The sequence below is a fragment of the Eumetopias jubatus genome, unplaced genomic scaffold (assembly GCF_037043125.1).
Source record: "Eumetopias jubatus isolate StellerSeaLion01/CBP00866 unplaced genomic scaffold, mEumJub1_p1.0 scaffold_9, whole genome shotgun sequence".
NCBI classification, from domain to species: domain Eukaryota; kingdom Metazoa; phylum Chordata; class Mammalia; order Carnivora; family Otariidae; genus Eumetopias; species Eumetopias jubatus.
The window spans coordinates 40,880,605-40,899,159 of NW_028274815.1; the positions used below are offsets into that span (position 1 = coordinate 40,880,605).

The 18,555-nt window shown below is 38.2% G+C and overlaps 1 protein-coding gene across 2 annotated transcripts in view; it reads right to left on the reverse strand.

Annotated features, from left to right (window-relative positions):
- Positions 1-18,555, reverse strand: part of DNAH6 (dynein axonemal heavy chain 6) — a 213,209-nt gene that overhangs the window by 33,265 nt on the left and 161,389 nt on the right. For both annotated transcript variants that reach the window (XM_088026190.1, XM_028122448.2), the window contains exons 62-63: positions 14,958-15,127; positions 7,518-7,708 (exon numbers count right to left, since the gene is read on the reverse strand). In XM_088026190.1, coding sequence (XP_087882316.1) covers positions 7,518-7,708; positions 14,958-15,127 — 361 coding nt within the window. The remainder of the gene's footprint in view (positions 1-7,517; positions 7,709-14,957; positions 15,128-18,555) is intronic.

The following is an 18,555-nucleotide window of genomic DNA, read 5'->3' on the forward strand; positions in this document are numbered from 1 at the left end:
CTGGCTATTCCCTTTTATATCTCCCCTCCCTCCTTTTTTTTCTCTATTGTCCTTTTTTGATTTCTAAGAGTTCTTTATATTGGATATAAATCCTTTGTTAAATTTTTACTGTCTCCATGTTTTGCCTTTTCCAGAATGTCATATAGTTGGAATCATACAGTATGTAGTCTTTCCGGATTGGCTTCTTTCACTCAGTAATACGCAGTTAAGTTTCCTCCATGTCTTTTCAGGGTGTGATAGCTCATTTGTTTTTAATGCTGCATAATATTCCATTTCATGGGTGTACCACAGTGTATTTACCCATTCATGTACTGAGAGACATCTTGGTTGCTTCCAAGTTTGGCAAGTGTGAATAAAGCTGCTATAAACATCTGTGTGGGGGCGCCTGGGTGGCTCAGTTGGTTAAGTGGCTGCCTTCGGCTCAGGTCATGATCCTGGAGTCCCAGGATCGAGTCCCGCATTGGGCTCCCTGCTGAGCTGGGAGTCTGTTTCTCCCTCTGACCTTCCCCCCTCTCATGTGAGCTCTTTCTCTCAAATAAATAAATAAAATGTTAAAAAAAAATCTGTGTGTATATTTTTTGCATGGACATGACATAAGTTTTCAACTCCTTTGGGTAAATACCATGAAGTGTGATTTCTGGATTATATGGTAAGAGTATGTTAATTTTGTAAGAAGACTGCAAACTGTCTTCCAAAGTGACTATACCATTTTGCATTCCCACCAGCAATAGAATTGCTATTGTTAGTATGCATTATTAATACAATCTGTTTTTATGTCTAGTAACCTTGCTGAATCCATTAAAAAAATTTTAAGATACACTTTATCAGAGTAAAAAATTGTTCTATTTCTGATTTTCTCTTTCTAAAAAATGATTTCTAGATTCTTTTTTTTTAAAGATATTTTATTTATTTATTTGACAGAGAGAGCACAAGTAGGCAGAGAGGCAGGCAGAAGGAGAAGGAGAAGCAGACTCCCCGCTGAGCAGGGAGCCCGACGCAGGGCTCGATCCCAGGACCCTGTGATCATGACCTGAGCCGAAGGCAGCCAGCTGCTTAACCAACTGAGCCACCCAGGCACCCCTGATTTCTAGATTCTTAACTAGGATTTTTTTCTTGATGAATGCATGTTGAATTTTAACAAATGCTTTTTCTGCCTCATTAATAGTTTATTTAAAGCATTTTTCTCCTTTATTCTTTCAGTATGGTGATTTATATTAACTCATTTTCAATATTTTAACCATCATTGCATTCCTGGGAGAGATCCAGCATCATGGGATGGTTTTCAATAATGAATTCAATTAAAAAATTATTGAATGGACAATTTAAATATTCTAATTATTCTTATCAGTTTTTAAGTTGTGGGGACACCTGGATGGCTCAGTCAGTTATGCATCTGCCTTTGGTTCAGGTCATGATCCCAGGGTCCTGGAATCGAGTCCCGCATCGGGCTCCGTGCTTAGTGGGGAGCCTGCTTCTCCCTCTGCCTCCTGCTCTCCCTGATTGTGCTCTCTCTCTGACAAATAAATAAATAAAATCTTCTTAAAGTTTTTAAGTTGTGTTTTTTGAGAAATTTTTTCATTTCATTAACATTTCAAATTTGTTGGTAAAGTTTTTTAAAAAATATGTTCTTATGATCATTTTAATGTCTGCTGATCTAATAGTGATACTCTTTTCATTCATGATACAAGTTTTTTGGATCTCTGTCTCTGTCTCTCAACAGTTTCAGCAGGGATTTATGTTTTATTAAACTTTTTTTAAAAACCAGGGCACTTGAATAAGTGTCAGACTCTTGATTTCTGCTCAGGTTATGATCTCAGGGTCATGAGGTTGAGCCCTGCATTGGGTTCCGTGCTGGGCGTGAAGCCTGCCTAGGATTCTCTTTCTACCTTCCTCTCTCCCACAGCGCATGCCTTCTGTCACTCCCTCTCTCTTAAAAAAAACAAACAACTTTAAAAAAAAAAATCTACTTCTGGTCTTTTGGATCTTGTCTATTAAATATATGTTTCTATATCATTAATTTCTGTTCTTACATTTTTTCCCTTCTATTAGAGGTTAATCATTACATTTTAGATTGCCATTTGCCTAATATATGCACTTATGCCTATAAATTTCCCTGTAATCCTAGTTTCAGATGCATCTCACAAGTTTTAATATATTTTCAGCATTATTCTATTTAGTACATGTTTGAATTTCCATTTCAATATCCTCTTTGTCTGAAAATGGCTTAATCTTAGCTTTGTTTAAAAATTTGTTGCGACAATGGAGCGCCTGGGTGGCTCAGTTGGTTGTGTCTGACACTTGATCTCAGTTCAGGTCTCGATCTCAAGGTCCTGAGATCAGCCCAGCATGTAGCCTACTTTAAAAAAATTGTTTTGACAGGAATAAAATTCTATGTGCACAGTAATTTGCTTTCAGTACTTTGAATATACATTTTTGTGGCTTTCATTGTTTTGCACAGTAATCAGTCAACAGCTTACTTGCATCTTTGAAGATAATCTTTTACTGTACTGTCTTAGTTTTTTCTGCAATTTACTATGATGGGTTTTTGGTAGAATTGTTTTTGTTTACTTGTTTGTTTTAAAGATTTAATTTTTAAGTAATCTCCACACCCAATGTGGGGCTCAAACTCATAGCCCTGGGATCAAGAGTCACGTGCTCTATCAACTGAGCCAGCCAGGCACTCCAGGTAGAATTGTTTGTGTTTATTATGCTTGGCATTTTGTAGGGTTTATTTAATTTGCGGATTGGTGTCTTTTGTCAATTTTGGAAAATTTTCAGCCATTGCTAAAGGAAATATTACTCTGCACTCTTTTCTCCTCTGGGACTCAGATGATATCTTATTAGATCTTGTCAGTGTATCTCTGTCTCTTACTCTCACTTGCCTTTTCCCTTGTTTAGTCTCTGCATGCTTTTTACTCAGCAAATTCATCTTGGAATTCTTAATCTTAATTCTTAAATTCTTAATTTCTAAATTCTTAATTATATTTTTTAATTCTAGAATTCTGCTTTTAAATAATTTTAGTTCTCTGTCAATTTTCTCAATCTTTCCTTTTTGAACATTTAAACATTGCTATTTAAAAATCAATCTCATGTATCCGTTATCAGGATGCTGTACCGTGTTCCTATTATGTATTGTTTTTCTTGACTTTTAAACATGTTTTTTGGCCTTCTCGTGTCCCTGGTTATATTTTATTTGTATGCCTAGACTTTGTGTTCCTCCACACAAGATTCACATCTTCTTCTGGCAAGCAGCTAGAGAGACTAGTAATCAGGGGTCACCATAATCTCCTTGTAAGTGTATTTCTTACCTGGCCTTATTCCTTCTGATGAATCTCCTTAGAGGGCCAAACCAAAGTAGGGAGGTGGTTTACTAGTTTCCTTTACGATTCAGTCAGCTCTGGGCTCCAATTTTGTCCCCTTTGTCCCTTTAATCAGTGAAAAGTTTTGCTCAGTGTCTCAGCCTCTTTGCCTCCTCTTCTGATGCCTCTCTGTGAGTGCAGGACTTACTCTTCTGAGTTTTCTTTGTCTCTGGACTATTCCTTACTATTTTATTCATTCTCCAAACTTTCAAGCATTTTAAAAAATATATTTTGTTCAAGGTTTCTACTTGTTCTTAGTGGGGATATTAGTCTGAGTTCTTAGTCTGCCATTTCTGGATGAGAAGTCCTTAAATATTCATAAACTTACAGCTAAGTGCCTTATTATTATACCTTACTGGTTTTTGATATGTAATATTGTTTTTGTTATGTACTTCCACTTACTGGGAAATTTCCCTTACGACTTTCCTTTAATAGATGAGTTGTTCAAAAGGGCATTTTTGGTTTTCCAAATATTAAGAAAACTAACTTTTAAGACTGATTTTTAATATTAATTGTGTCAGGGATTAAGTTTATCTTATTTTTGAAATATGACTTAGCACGTGGTTAATTCTTATAAGTGTTCCATGTGTACTTGAAGAACTTGCATTTGTTCTATGCATTGAGTGTAAAGATCAAAGGTCATTAATTTCATTGTTAAATTTATTGTCTGAATATTTTATATTCTTAGCAATTCTGCAACTTTTTTTGTTCTTAACAGTTTCTATTAGAGATGCATTAAAATTTTCCACATTAATGTTACTTTATCAATTTCTCCTTGTATCAGTTTCTCCAGTTTTTGCTTTATAGATTTCAAGCTTTGTTAGTTGTGTACAATTGTACAATTGGTGTTTTTTGTTTGTGGGTTTTTCTATATATCATACAGTTGCCCTCTTTATCCCTAATATATATATATTTTTTTGCCCTCAACTCTATTTTGTGATATTCCTTTGAATTGTCAACAGCTCTTTTTTGGTTAGTATTTGCATAGTATCTCTTTATTTTCTACTTTCCTATGCTGTCTTTGTATTTTTTATGCATTTGCTAAGTAGCATATAGCTGAATGTTGTTTTTAAAATCCAGTTTGGTCATATTTATCTTTTTACAGTTGAGATATTTTTACTTTTTAGGTATTTGGGTCAATTTCTCTATTTTGGTTTGACTTTTTGGTTTACTATATTTTGAGTTTATTTTTCTTCTTCTTTCCTATCTAATGTTGGATTAGAATATTGCACTACATATTCTTTTGTTCCTCTCCTGGCTTGCACGCTATAAATTATTTATTATTCTGGTGTTTTCCCTTAAAATTTCAACATTCCATTCAAACACAAATTTTCCCAAGGCAAACAGAGTTATTCTGTACTTCTTTTTTCTTCCTGAATACATCAAGAACTTAGCATATATTAACTACCTATTAACATCCCTCCCCATCTTCTGATTATCTTGAATTCTTTTATGTTTAATACTTACTGTGAAATATTTGAGACATACAAAAGCTATAAAGTTAATATAGTGAATATTCATGTACCCACAATCCAGCTTAGGAAATAAAACACTGTCTACAATGATCTGAACTGCAGTGCGCTCCTCCTTGTTCACTTCTGTCTCATTACCCAACTTTCACTTCCCAAGGTCACTGCTATCCTGGATTTGGCATAAGTTCCCTACCTTTCTTTATACTGTTATTGAAATATTATGAATTCCTAAACAATATATAATATATATAGTTTAAAATTTTTATATATTTTATACTTCTCCAATATTATATAATTTTTCTGCAACTTATTTTTTTGGCTCAATATTAGTTTGTGTGACCCATCCATATTGATATACATAGTTCTAGTTTGTTCATTTTCATGGCTCTGGTGTATTATATTCAATTTCATTAGTATGCCACAACTTGTATGATCATTTTTCTGGATGGACATTTTGGATGTTTTGGTGTTTTTTGTTACGTTTCTACAAATGTTCTTGAACACGGCTCCTTGCACCATGTGACTGATTTTATTCTATGTTGCAGAGTCAGTGATGACTTGTTGAAATGTAGGGGATGCCATTTTCAACTTTAACATATTGTCAATTATTCTTCAAATTGATTTTAACCAATTTTTCACTCTCACTTGTAATATGGATATTTCCGTTGCTCCTTATCTTTGCCACCATTTTGCCAATTTCATGGGTATGAAATGATATCTCCTTAATGGCTTTAATTTGTTGCATCCTAATTACTTGTGAGGCCAGACATCTTTTTATATGCTTATCAGGCATTTAGGTTTCTTTCTTTTTTTTTAAAAGATTTTATTTATTTATTTGACAGAGAGAGACACAGTGAGAGAGGGAACACAAGCAGGGGGAGTGGGAGAGGGAGAAGCAGGCTTCCCGCCGAGCAGGGAGCCTGACGCGGGGCCCGATCCCAGGACCCTGGGACCATGACCTGAGCCGAAGGCAGAGTTTAACGACTGAGCCACCCATGCGCCCCGGCATTTAGGTTTCTGAAATTTTCAATTCTGAAAATCTCTGAAACTCTCCTGTTCATATTTTTTGTCTTTGTTTATGGATTGTTTTCTTTTTCTGAGATCAAGAGTTGGATGCTTAACTGGGTGCTGAGCCACCAGGTGCTGTTTTCTTTTTCTTATTAATTCATAGGAGCTCTTAACAGTTCTGTATACTCATTCTTTGTTAGGATTTCAGAACCAAAGGCAAACATCTAGGATCATAAATTTTATGTGCCAACTTGACTGGGTCACATGGTGTCCAGATATTTGGCCAAACATTACCCTGGGTGAACCTGTGACGGTGTTTCTGGGTGAGATTAACATTGAATGGGTAAACTGAGTAAAGCAGATTGCCCTCCTTAATGTGGATAGGCCCCATACAATCAACTGAAGACCTGAATAGAACAAAAAGCCTGAGTTAGAAGGCGCTCCTCCTGCCTGTCTGAATGGTGACACTGGTCTTTTCTGGCTTGGATTCAGATGGAAACACTGGCTCTTGGGTGTTGAGCCTCCTGGCTTTCACACTGGAACTTACACCATTAGTTCTCCTGGTTTTTAGGCCTTTGGACTGGAACTATATATTGGCTCTCTTGGGTTTCCACCTTGCTGATTGCAAATTTGGGGACTCCTCAACCTCCATAATCATGTAAGCAAATTTCTATAAATATATATATACATATATATATATTATGTTATATATGTATATGATAACATATATTATAAGATACTTTTTCTTTCCTCCTTTCCCCCTTCTCCTTTTTTCCTTTCTTCCCTCCCTCCCTCCTTTCCTTCTTTCCTCCTCTCCTCCCCTTTCCTCTCCTCTCCTCTCCTCTCCTCTCTTCTCCTCTCCTCTCTTCTCCTCTCCTCTCTTTTCTTAGTTGGGTCTGTTTTTCTGGAGAAGCCTGACTAGTGCAGACTATGAACTCCAAATGAACAGATAGGACCCATCATCTTATAATCCTCCAGCCAGGGAAAAGGCCAGACCCGCCACTCCATGGAGGGGCCTGTCAGGTGTTACGGCTGGACATTACCTTGTAGATAAGAGAACCCTCCCCTCCCCTGCCACCCTGAGGTCTTGTGTACTACTTCCCTACACATCTGAACACCATTTTGGGGAGGACTGGGGGAAGAAGTCAGGAAGACTGACCTTTTTTGAGAAAGAAACCAAATCAGCTTACCCTAGAGACATTTAAATCAAAAGAAAATAAGTAAAGTAAATTTTACTTTAATTTAAGTAAAAGTTTAGAGTTTAAACTTCCCCCTGCCCCTATTATTCAGCAAGGGTAGAGAGGCTCATGAGAAAGAGGAGACTGATAATACAACATAAGGCGCTCTGGAATTTCTTGCACATTTTATACGGAGTAAACCAGTCCTTTTACAGTTACATTAAAGTAACGTCTTAAATAACAAAAAGTTTTAATCACTATTCCACTAGCTTATTATACATTTTGGAAAATCTTCCCTTTGTTCAAATAAAGTTTACATCTGCTTTTATTATTTTTGACCACATGTTAACAACAGGCATAGCTAAATATTAATATATCTTAATTTATTTAGTAAGGGATACCTAATGTAGGAATTCACACGCCACAGAGGGGAGAAAAAGGGCAAATTTTAACAAGGACATGTTCATATGAATTATAAATATGGCATCATGTGACCTTACCGTTCTGAATACCCGCTGTCCCGGGCAAACCTCTGGAATGCGCCCATAGGATCCGAGCCTGTGCTTAAGATAAATACCAGGGGAGTGTTATATGACATGTCTTGATACAGAGTGGGCAGGTCCACAGGTGGTGTCTCTATAAAGTGTTTTCCAAGATTTTCTATTACAAAGTCTGTAAGAGCAAAAACCACCTGAAAGTTGAAGAGCAAAATGTTTAAAAAACAGTATGCTGGATGAGGACCCTTCATAGTTCTACCTTATTTCTCTCCCTCAACTTCTCCGAGGGGGTGCCCTGTTGTTCTGCACTCATTCTCTCTTGAGTAGGTATCTTTCATTCTTCCTACTGGATTTGTGCACCACATGGTTATGGCCAACAGCCACGGTTCCCATGACCTCACGGAGCAAGCTGACTCTTGGATGAGAGGAAAGTCCCTTGTCATTCCATCCATCCCCATCCTTGCCTCTTTTTGTCCCATCCTTCTAATCTTCTTGTGGACTTTATTTTCAGTCCTTCCACTGTCTCTTTCTGCCCTATTGACCTCCCCCTCTCTCCCAGATCTTCTTATCACCATACAGCTGGGCTCCTCTGTCTCCTATTCTTAAAACCAAATAAAAGCCTTCCCTTGATTGCTGTGCCCCTCCAGCTGTTTTCTTTCTTTGCTTCCCTTCATAAGCCAGCTTCTCAGAATTGACACATATATTGTCTCCCCATCTTCCTCTCTCATTTTACTCATCAGTATCCTCTGACTTTTCTTGGGAACCAGCCTCAGCCCTGATGACCATATCCCTGCCTGACCATAACTTCCTACACCTATCGGTTTCCCTCACGGATCCCAGCCCAGCCTGTTTACTCCATTCCTGCTCTTGCAGACCCTCTCCCTCTTAGCCCACATGGAGCTTTTGTGTGAGATGGGAAAAGGTGTCCCTTCTTCAATATACCTGTGCCAGAAAGCTGTCACGATAAATATACAAACCAAACCTACAGTATCTATAACGCAAATGGCACCCTTAAGGGTTGTGCAGTGCACATCCGGCACAACTGTAAGCAGCAGTCTTGCTTTAACATTCACCCTCCATTAGATGTTGACATCACCTCGTCCAAACAATTCTTGCATGTTTTTTGCTGTTATCGTTGTTGGGAGAGGGGACACCTCAACCTGGTTCAGGGCCATGGCCTTGGATCGCACCCTTCTGTGGCCAGTCTGGGAAAAGATGTTTACATGCCTGCCCACTTAAGTGAGGATATATTGTGTACTAACTATAAAGGTGGCATGGGCGAAAAGGGACAGCCTTGCAACAGGGCCAAGGGAGTTTGGAGTTTAGTTTTAGTTATGTCATTGTATGACTAAATATAATTTCAACATCAGTTTCTTCATTATTATTTTTGAAAATATTTTTGATAGTATGATCTATTTATTTGCTTTTTACTTTGACAAAAAGTGCTTAGAGTTTACAGTAAATAACAATATACAAAGAATGAATAATTTATTTCTTGGGGCTGTTATATAAATATAAAAGTGGTAACATACTCATGAAATGTTTTTGAACTCAAAAGGTTGGAGAAATATTTCTTTTGTAAACAGGACAAACTGCCATAAATATTATACAGAGATGTAGGTTTCCAATGGCTTGATTAATGAAAGATCACTAACTATCGGTTACATGTGCAATTTCTCGTGTATGAACTGATTTTATGAAACATTTCAAATATGTAGAAAAATAAGTTTGCATAAAACACACCCTTGGTTAGGCTCAAGTCTACCTAATATATACCCAGAAATGCATATTTCCAAGAATATGGTTAAGTACATAAAATACAGAAAGGAGACGCATCAGTTACAGCTATGGAAAGGAGGTTTCCTGTGGAATTAGCATAGAGTTTCCTGTCTTTTGATTTGGCCTGGTGCTATTTGTCCCTCCAGTGATAAGTTCATGATTCCCAGGTGGAGGAAGAGGTAATACAGTAGAACTGAGTATAAGGGGAGCCTGGGTGCCTCAGTCAGTTAAGTATCTGCCTTCGGCTCTGGTCATGACCCCAGGCTCCTGGGATCTACCCAACAACCCTCACCCCCCCACTCCTTGCTCAGCAGGGGAGTCTGCTTCTCCCTCTCCCTTGGCCCCTCCCCCAGCTCATTCATAAATAAATAAAATCTTGAAAACAACAACAACAGAACTGAGTATGTGCACATGCCTCACCACCATTGCTAAATGGTCCTCTTCACTTTCATACTAAGCGGCTAGGAGTTCTCTGCTGTTTCCAATGGTGCATTAAAGATGTAGTCCATATAAAAGATAATGGATAACAACTGCGGTCTTATTTCAAATCCAAGAGGCTTCTTGGCTTCTAGTTATTCTAGTCAGTGTGAGTGAAGCAGGCCAGCTTCCTGATGTTGGGAGAGGGGACATCTCAACCTGGTTCAGGGCCATGGCCTTGGATCGCACCCTGATGCAGCGGCCTGAATGGAGAGTGCACCCCTACGGCTCACAACACTGCTGAGCTGGGAGGCGTGTGGAAGATTTCCTGCCCTGGCCTTTCTTGTCAGTTGCTCGGTTCCAGCTTCTGTGCACTCTGTATCTACAGTGTCCTTGCTTTCAGAGTCCTCATCATCCAAGGAAGTCTTGTTCTCTTTCAGTGGTCTTAACTTGTAAGTGATTTTGGGGGCTTTCACTAGGTGCTTCCTGTGCCATGCCCCTGGAGGTTCCTAGGTAGTGTCCACTGACCTGCTTGCTCCTCAGGTTCCTTCCATATCACAGGCTGGAATGGATCCAATTCTGTGACCCTTCTAGAATTCTGCTGTTTTATTCTCATCAGGATTTTTATGGAAATCCTGGCAAGAATGTACGTGCAAATGCTTCAGATTTCCCACATCTATGGTCGAGGGAGTTAGGCATTTCTTGAAGACCACCCTCTGAAAATCCCACGTCTGCCTGCAGGATCAGAGACTTTGTAGTCTCTTCCCTCTTTACCACCAAGTCCTTTGCTAGGAGCTCCTCTCACTTTCTTTTTAAATTGAGTTTCCCAGTTCTGACGTATGTGACGCCACTATGTCTTGCTTAGAACCGTTTTCCTGGCCTGCTGCTTGATCCTTGACAGGCTCTGCCTGAGGCCTTCAGAGCATTTTTTAGTTCATCTTCCCGATCAGAATCCATAGGGAATTCCTGAATTTAGGTAAATACTTTTTTGAAGGTACTGATGGGCCAATAGTGTACAAATTCACTCTTGAGAGACCCTGTGTTTGAGAGTTCCCTGCCTGTTGCTTTCATTGTGATGAGCAGGTAAGCTTTAAACATTTGGAAATAATGACCCCTTGTTTATCCTTCCCAAGTGGTCAAACGTCATTTAAGTTATAGTGTATTAGATGAAGGGTAAAGACCCAGGGTGGCTGTGATATTGTGTGTTATATTAGAACACAAGTGCTCATATTCCTCATCACACCCAAGTTCTTTTTTTTTTTTAAGAAATTGTGGTAATATACATATAACATAAAATTTAGCATCTTAACCATGTTAAGCATATAGTTCATAAGGAAAATTGCATTCTGGTGTTTCTCAAATTGGAAAAGCTGTGCAAATAATGCTCTGAGAAGATTTCATCCTGGGTGACTGTCTACACTGTGGTTTTCAACAGAGGGAAAACCTGGCTCTCAAAGAGACTGCCACCTTCCCAAGGTAGAGGAAGCCTGGACTGAAACACCAGGACTGTTAAGGTTAGGATTCTCAGTAGATTTAGCCTTGGAAATCAACAATACTGCATGTGATATGTCTTGATGTCCTCATTTGTCTGCTTTGAGAATGAGTGTTTCTCCTTATATCTGTTTAATCACATTAAAGGAGGGGTTCGCAAAATATGGTTTCAGAATCAGCATCAGCATCATCTGGGAAGCTGGTAGAAATGCAGATTTTTAGCCTGTTGCCCAGACCTGCTGACTCAGAAACTCTGGGAGGTGGGCCCCAGGTCTCTGTGCTTTACCAAACCCTCTAAATGATTCTGATGCACACCAAAGTTTGAAAACACTGGTATAGAGGACTTTTCTTAGCTTTGGTGTGGTGATGAATTATTCTCTAGCAGGCAATCTTTATTCATCTCTGATCTAAATGATAATTTCTTTTTTTTTCCTCTTTCTAGTTCAAATTTCTAATAACCATGTCCTGAGAACTGTTGATAGTACTGATGCCAAAGAAAGGATTGTTGGAATGATAGGCATTCTACTTCCTGTTGCAGTTCTAATGGTTTACTTAGAGGTTTTAAATTTAAGTTTTAATTTTTTTTTTAAGTAGGCTCCAGAACCAGCATGGAGCCCAATGCAGGACTTGAATTCACAACCCTTAGATCAAGACCAGGGCTGAGATTAAGAGTCAGACGCTCAACCAACTAAGACACCCAGGCACCCCTACTTAGAGTTTTTTGAAATGAAGTTTCATCAATAGGTCCAAACATGCTATTTCTGAAGGAGGCTGAATTTTACACAAGCCACTGTGTTGGAACATCCTCTTTCTCCCAAAGGAGCAATTGACTCTACCACTTATAAACACTGGATACCCAATGGGCTCTGCTTGTGAACAGACCTGGGAACAACAGTCCCTCACTGCACAGATCTTCTCTCTGGACTTGTCCTTATTCGAAGGCTTTCTCAGATTCTCTTTTTCTCTGGGCAGGGGATCCAGATCTTTAGAACTTGAATTCTTTACTCTGGAACCCCAATTTCTTTAGCAAGTAATTCTCTGGAATCAGTACCAGGGTAAGGGTTGTTCCCAAATGCCTTGATTAGTCTATCTGTTTGAGAGGAGGTATAGCTGGTATAATATTGTCATGCTTGGCTCTTCTCTTCAGGGTGACTTTGTTGGTGGTCTTAACTGATTCAGGTCCCTGTCTTCTTTGGAGGGCATATCTAGTTCTTCATTTCTGAAACCTAATCCAAATTCTAGACTCTTCCATGTTGATTTATATAGCAAGTTTTATTTGATAGTATAACACAAGGAAGATCTTTGGTTGAATGTATTAATTCGAATTTTCAGTTAATCCTCTGTGAATTTAGTAGGACTGTATCTGTCATTTGTAGATTTGATCACATTTAGAGAACTGTCCTGGGACATGTTGTGAGAGTCCTGGTGTTCAAAGATGTAAATTTTTTTATTATGAAAATTTCAAGCACATAAAAAGTCAGAGATTAATGAATTTGATGTCTTACCCAGTTTTAACATTTGCTAAGAAAAGGTCAATCTTGTCTCATTGATATACCCACTTACTCCCCCACTTTTTAGGATTATTTTGAAGCAAATATGTGTCATATTTTCTCATCCTCAGCACATGTCTCTATAATATAAGGACTCTTTAGAAAACATATAACCACGGTACCATAATCACATCTAAACAATTAACAATAATTCCTTAACATCACCAAATATCTAGTCAGTGTTTACCTTCCCCTAATGAAATTATAAATGCCTCTGTGTGTGTTTAAATACAGTATATTTAAATCAGGATCTAAATAAAACTTATACATAGAGATCAATTGGTTTGTCTAAGTCTCTTCAGATCTATTAAGTTTCCATCCTTCATCTCCTCTTCCCCCTTGCAAAACAAACAAACAAACAGACAGACAAAATGTGTTGTTGAAGAAACCAGACTGCATGTCTTGCTAGAATTTCCTAGCCTCAATGTCTTAATCTTTAAAATTCCTCCTTCTTTGGGGCTCTTGTCACTTAGTTATCCTTTCATCTTTTGTCAGCATCTAGTCTGGTAGCCACTGTCCCATATTCACTGCAGATTTTCCACCTGGGCCATAGCCTTACTCTCCATTACACATCTGTTCCAATGATGTCTCAACTGTGTCCCAGGCATTGTCTTGCCACCATCTTGTTGGGGGCCATGTGGCCATCCAACATCCTAACCTCACAGTTTCTTGACCTCTAACTCCAGTACACAACATCTCTTCTCTTCCTCAGCCTCCCACACCCACAGCCACCCTCAGGATATTGTCATCATTCGGAACTGTGCATTAGAAATTTTAACTCAGTGTGGATCACAACTCTCCCATCCTTCTAGCTACACCTCTAGTCCAAGTATGTCTGCCCCCAAAGAAACTTCCAGGGTTTTTCCTTTTCTCCCAGTCTAGGAAGCCCTTTCTTAGATCTCTTCTTTTTTCTAGTACTACTTTTACCAACAGTCTCAATTGCATCCTTACATCCTCTATTCTTCTATTGCAATCATCTGTGGCTCAGGCCAACCCCACAACCTAATTTCCGTGTTCCTACAGAGAAGGCAAAAAATCCTACAACAGAGCATCAGTATCTCCCAATTATGCCTAGGCTTTCTCAGTTAGTTTTCTCCTTCTCATTTCTCATAGGAACAACCATCATTTTTCTCCAGTGCCTCCTGAAACTTATCACTAGAATTAACATCAATGACGTCAGGAATTATATCTGTGTATATACAAAAACTACAACTGTCTGCAATGCTTCATTCATTCTATTGATAACTTTTGTTGTACTGAAACTCTATACCTCCTTGGTTTCCACGTCACTTTTTTCTCCTGGTTTTCTTTTTGCCCCGATGACTATTCCTTTTCATCCTTTCTTTCTGCCCTTTAAAACTTGGTGCTCCAAAAAAACAAACAAACAAACAAAAAAAACTTGGTGCTCCTCAGGGTTTCATCCCTTGCCCACCTGTCCTCTTATTTTATTATGCATTCTTCCTATGTGATTCTGACAACTCCCATGGTTTTACTTCCCAGCTCAATGCTGATGATCCCCACCTCTCTATTTCTAGCCTATATTTCTCTCTAGAGTTTCCTACCTACATATTAATTGGTCTCTGGACTGCTGTATACTCTGATAACTGGCAGGTACTGCAGACTCAGCGACATCTTTCTCTGATATGCTTCTCCTTTCACACATGCTTAGCTGTTGATACAGCTATCCCCTTTGGCACCCAAGCAGAAATTGGGAGCCATACCAATTGTCTCATCTCCATGTCCCCCTCTATCTCTTCAACCTACTACCTCTATCCTAATTCAGGCTGCCATAATTTCTTGCATAGACCAGTCCAACAGTCTTCAGACTGGCCTTGGTGACTATGGTTTTGTTCTCTTCACATGCCTTCTTTCCACTGTTGCCAAGATCCGAAAGGCCCATCAGTTCCCTGCTAACACCCCCCAGCAGACCACTGTCCTCTCTGGAGAGCACAGGTACCTAATGGTGCATGCTAGGAAAGGATAACCACGTTCCTGGCTGGCTCTCTAGCCTTTTCTTTCATCATTTTCTGTATAAAACACTATGTTCTATTAATAACACAGAATCTCTATTTCTTAGAATCTTCTCCCAAACTTGACCATTGTTACTCTCTAAACAAATAAATCTAATCAGTTATAAATCATAACTGGCTGATGAGCATTAGCAGAAATAACTATAACTTGGTCCTTTAAAAAAAAAAGATCCTACCTTCTCTTCTTTACAACATTTAATGAGAATTAGCTTTTGGAAAGAACTTAATACTGGATCCCAAGAATTATGGCTTTTGATCTCTTTTTCTTGTGTCATGAATTCCTCTTCTGTCTTCATTTTAGAATAGCATTCCCATTCAGCTGGGTTAATATAAGTCTCAAAAGATCCTGGAAACAATTTAAAAAGATGCTTTAATTAGAGTTGGTTTGACTTTGAAATTAAATAAATATATGTGGGAATTTAAAAATCTCTATATTTACTACCAGTTTTTTACCACAAATGTAAATATATTAATCTCCCCCTCTCCAACCTAATTAAAAATAATTTAACATTGGATCAGAAAACAAATTCAACAGAAACCACTTACAAAAAGCAAAGCTAAAACAAAAAACAAAATAAACAAAGAGGTTAAAAATAAAAGGATGCATAGAGACACATTAATCAAATGTGAGCAAAAAGAAAATTGAAGTGATAAGAGCAACCTTGAAAAAATTAGAATTCAAGGCAAATGTAATTAAATGGGACAAAGTAGGTTAAGTTATACTAATTAAAATACAAACCCCATAATAAAAACAATAAAACAAACCTATATGTGTCAGATAATAGTGTAAGAATACATCAAGCAACCACTGCTGGAGGTAGAGGAAAAAGCAGAAAAAATCATAATAGCGGTCGGAAATAACACACAATTCTCAGTCTGTGACAGATGAAGCAAATCAAAAGCTCTGGCATATGTAATTTGAACAATATAAATAACATATGAATAAACTGACATATATACAACTTTATGCCCTAGTAAAAAGAATATGGTGCTCCCTCTCCCCCATGGAATACTTATAAGAAATGGGCCTCACATGAGGGTTAGGATCTTGTGAGTCCTTAATGGTTATAACATGTGGCAAGACTTAGCACTGAAATTCTGGTCGGTGCACAGTCTACGGTGTGCCATAAGCCTCTCAGCAAGCCCACACAGCCAGTGTGTCCTCCGGTAATGAAACCGGTTCCTTTGGTTGGACATTAGGCAAAATAGTTGGCTTGAATTTCAAGCTAGAAAACCACTTTCTCCAGCTGGTCTCTACTGGGGTTCTCCTCTAAGGGTCTGATAATAGCAATCAAAGAGGAGGTGACAGTCAGAAATGTAGTGACACTTGAGACTATGGCCCTGGAGGAGTGTGCACCTCTGCAAGACTTCTAGTTTCTATACGGAATACAGAAAATTACACAGTATGAGACCACAGGGCACAGCACATGATCGCTGTGGTTGTGTTATTCTGAGGGTCAGAGAGTAGAACCATTTATTCTAAAAGGACTTCTTTTTTCTGGAGGTTCTCATTACTTACTATATAATCACTAGGATTCTGGCTAATGAGAGAGGATAAGACAGCATATTTTAAATAACTCTCAATTAATAGGACATGAAGCACTTAGAAACCATCAAAGACAAAAGATTAAGGCAATTAGGAAGCTTTTGAAGGTAAGAATGACATTGGAATTAATTATGAAACGTCACCTGCAATGATCTAGAGCTCACTTTTAGAACACAAACCATCCTATCACACATGTACAAACTTCACAGTTGTGCAGGATTTCCAGAATAAACCCTGAAATTTAACAAATGAAAGCAGGAAAGTTGTTTAAGGAATAGCTGCAATTTTAGTCCCCACCTACAGGGACAATGCCTGGTGCCTTTTGTCCAGACATGATGAGTTGAGTTGTTCCCAGAACCACTTTGCCTTCTGGTCTCCATCCCGCCCCTCCATCCCTTCTTTCTTTGCCTCTGTGTTTAGGAGGCTCCATCTAGTTCTTTCTGCTTTGGATCTGTCCCTAACTGGCCATTTGTAGGCTTCTCCTATTAAGTGTTTTTCTTTTTGTGTTCTACCACTACGTCTAGCTGTCTTGTTTAGCTAGTCCACAACAAAGAAACATCATTTCTATTTGATGCATTTATTGAAGAGCATTTCATTTTTTCTAGTCTTTATTTAGAAATCAAACAAGTATGTTCGGATCCCAGAAATTCTGGTCCATCTAGACTTTAAATCACTACACTTAGTGGTTAAATAAATATTCATAGTACAAGAGTGATTGTTAAAGAAGAGAACTAGAATGCAGAACTTCAAATAAGTATGGGGTAAATAAAAGAATGGAGACGCCACCTGAAGACCAGAAAGAAGGAAAAAATGAGGCAAAGACAAAGGCTGCCAAGAAAAAAAATCTCCACAAAATAAGATGATAGAAGTAAGTTCATATAGATCAGGATTTCTCAGTCTCACCACTATGGACATTTTGGGCCAAGTGCTTATTTGTTCTGGAGGATTGTTCTGAGCATTGCAGGATGTTTAGCCACATCCTTGGTTTCTACCTCTGAGATGACAGTAGCACCACCCCAGACCAAAATGTCTCCAGACATTGCCAAATGTCCCCTAGGAGACAAAAATCTTCCCCAGTTGAGAGCCCCTGAAGTGGATCAATAACTCTAATAAATTACCATTGAATTAAAACTTTCCTGTTAAAAAAGAGAGACTCTCGCACTGTTCAAAACAGCAAAATTCCACTAAAGATACACCAAAAACATGACAATGACACAAAAGAGTTAAAGAATAAAGATTATAGAAATATATAGAGGGGGAACACTAACCATGAGAATTGTGCTGTAATTACATTAACATTAGAAAATTTATTTTAAGGCAAAAAAGAACTATTTAAAGAGGAATATTATTTATTTTTTAAAAAAGATTTCTTTATTTGAGGGGGGTAGAGGCAGAGGGAGAGGGAGAGAAAAAATCTTCAAGCAGACTCCCCACTAAACGTGGAGTCTGACACAGGGCATGATCTCATGACTGATGAGATCATGACCTAAGCTGAAACTAAGAGTCGGACACTTAACCCACTGAGCCACCCAGGTGCACCTAGAGGAATATTTTTTAATAAAAAAGGAATAGTTTACTAGGATGATAATAATTTTAAAACTATTTATACTGAATAGCATAGTTTCACAGGATATGATGGGAAAAATTCTAGAATTTCAAAGAGAAGTTGGCAGTTACAGTGGTATACCCTGATACCTCCCTTAGAAACTGACTGATCAAGTATAAAAAACATTAATAAAATAGTACCACAATAAGTTTGGGCTAAAGGTCACATATAGAATCTTCCATCTAAGAAAACATGCATGGAACATTTTATGAAGACTGAAATCTAAATAAATTACAATGAAGGACGCCTGGGTGGCTCAGTTGATTAGGTCTGCCTTCAGCTCTCTCTCTCTGACAAATAAATAAAATCTTAAAAAAAAGTAAAATAAATTACAAATAATCAATTTCATGCAAACCATGAGTATAATTTCAATAACATAATTAAATTATAAACAATAGAAAGATAGTTCCCCCAATCCTAAGTGTTTTCAAGCTAAAAAGTATACTTTTAGAACTGACAGGGCTACATATTAAAACTTTTGGGGAAAATTAACATAGAATGTTATAATTCAGAGCACTACCTCTGGGGAAGAGGAAAAGGGTCCTGTGACAGAGAGGATTCTAGGAGGCTGGTACTATTCTAGTTCTTGATTTGGGTGGTGGCTCGTAAGTATAGTTTTTGA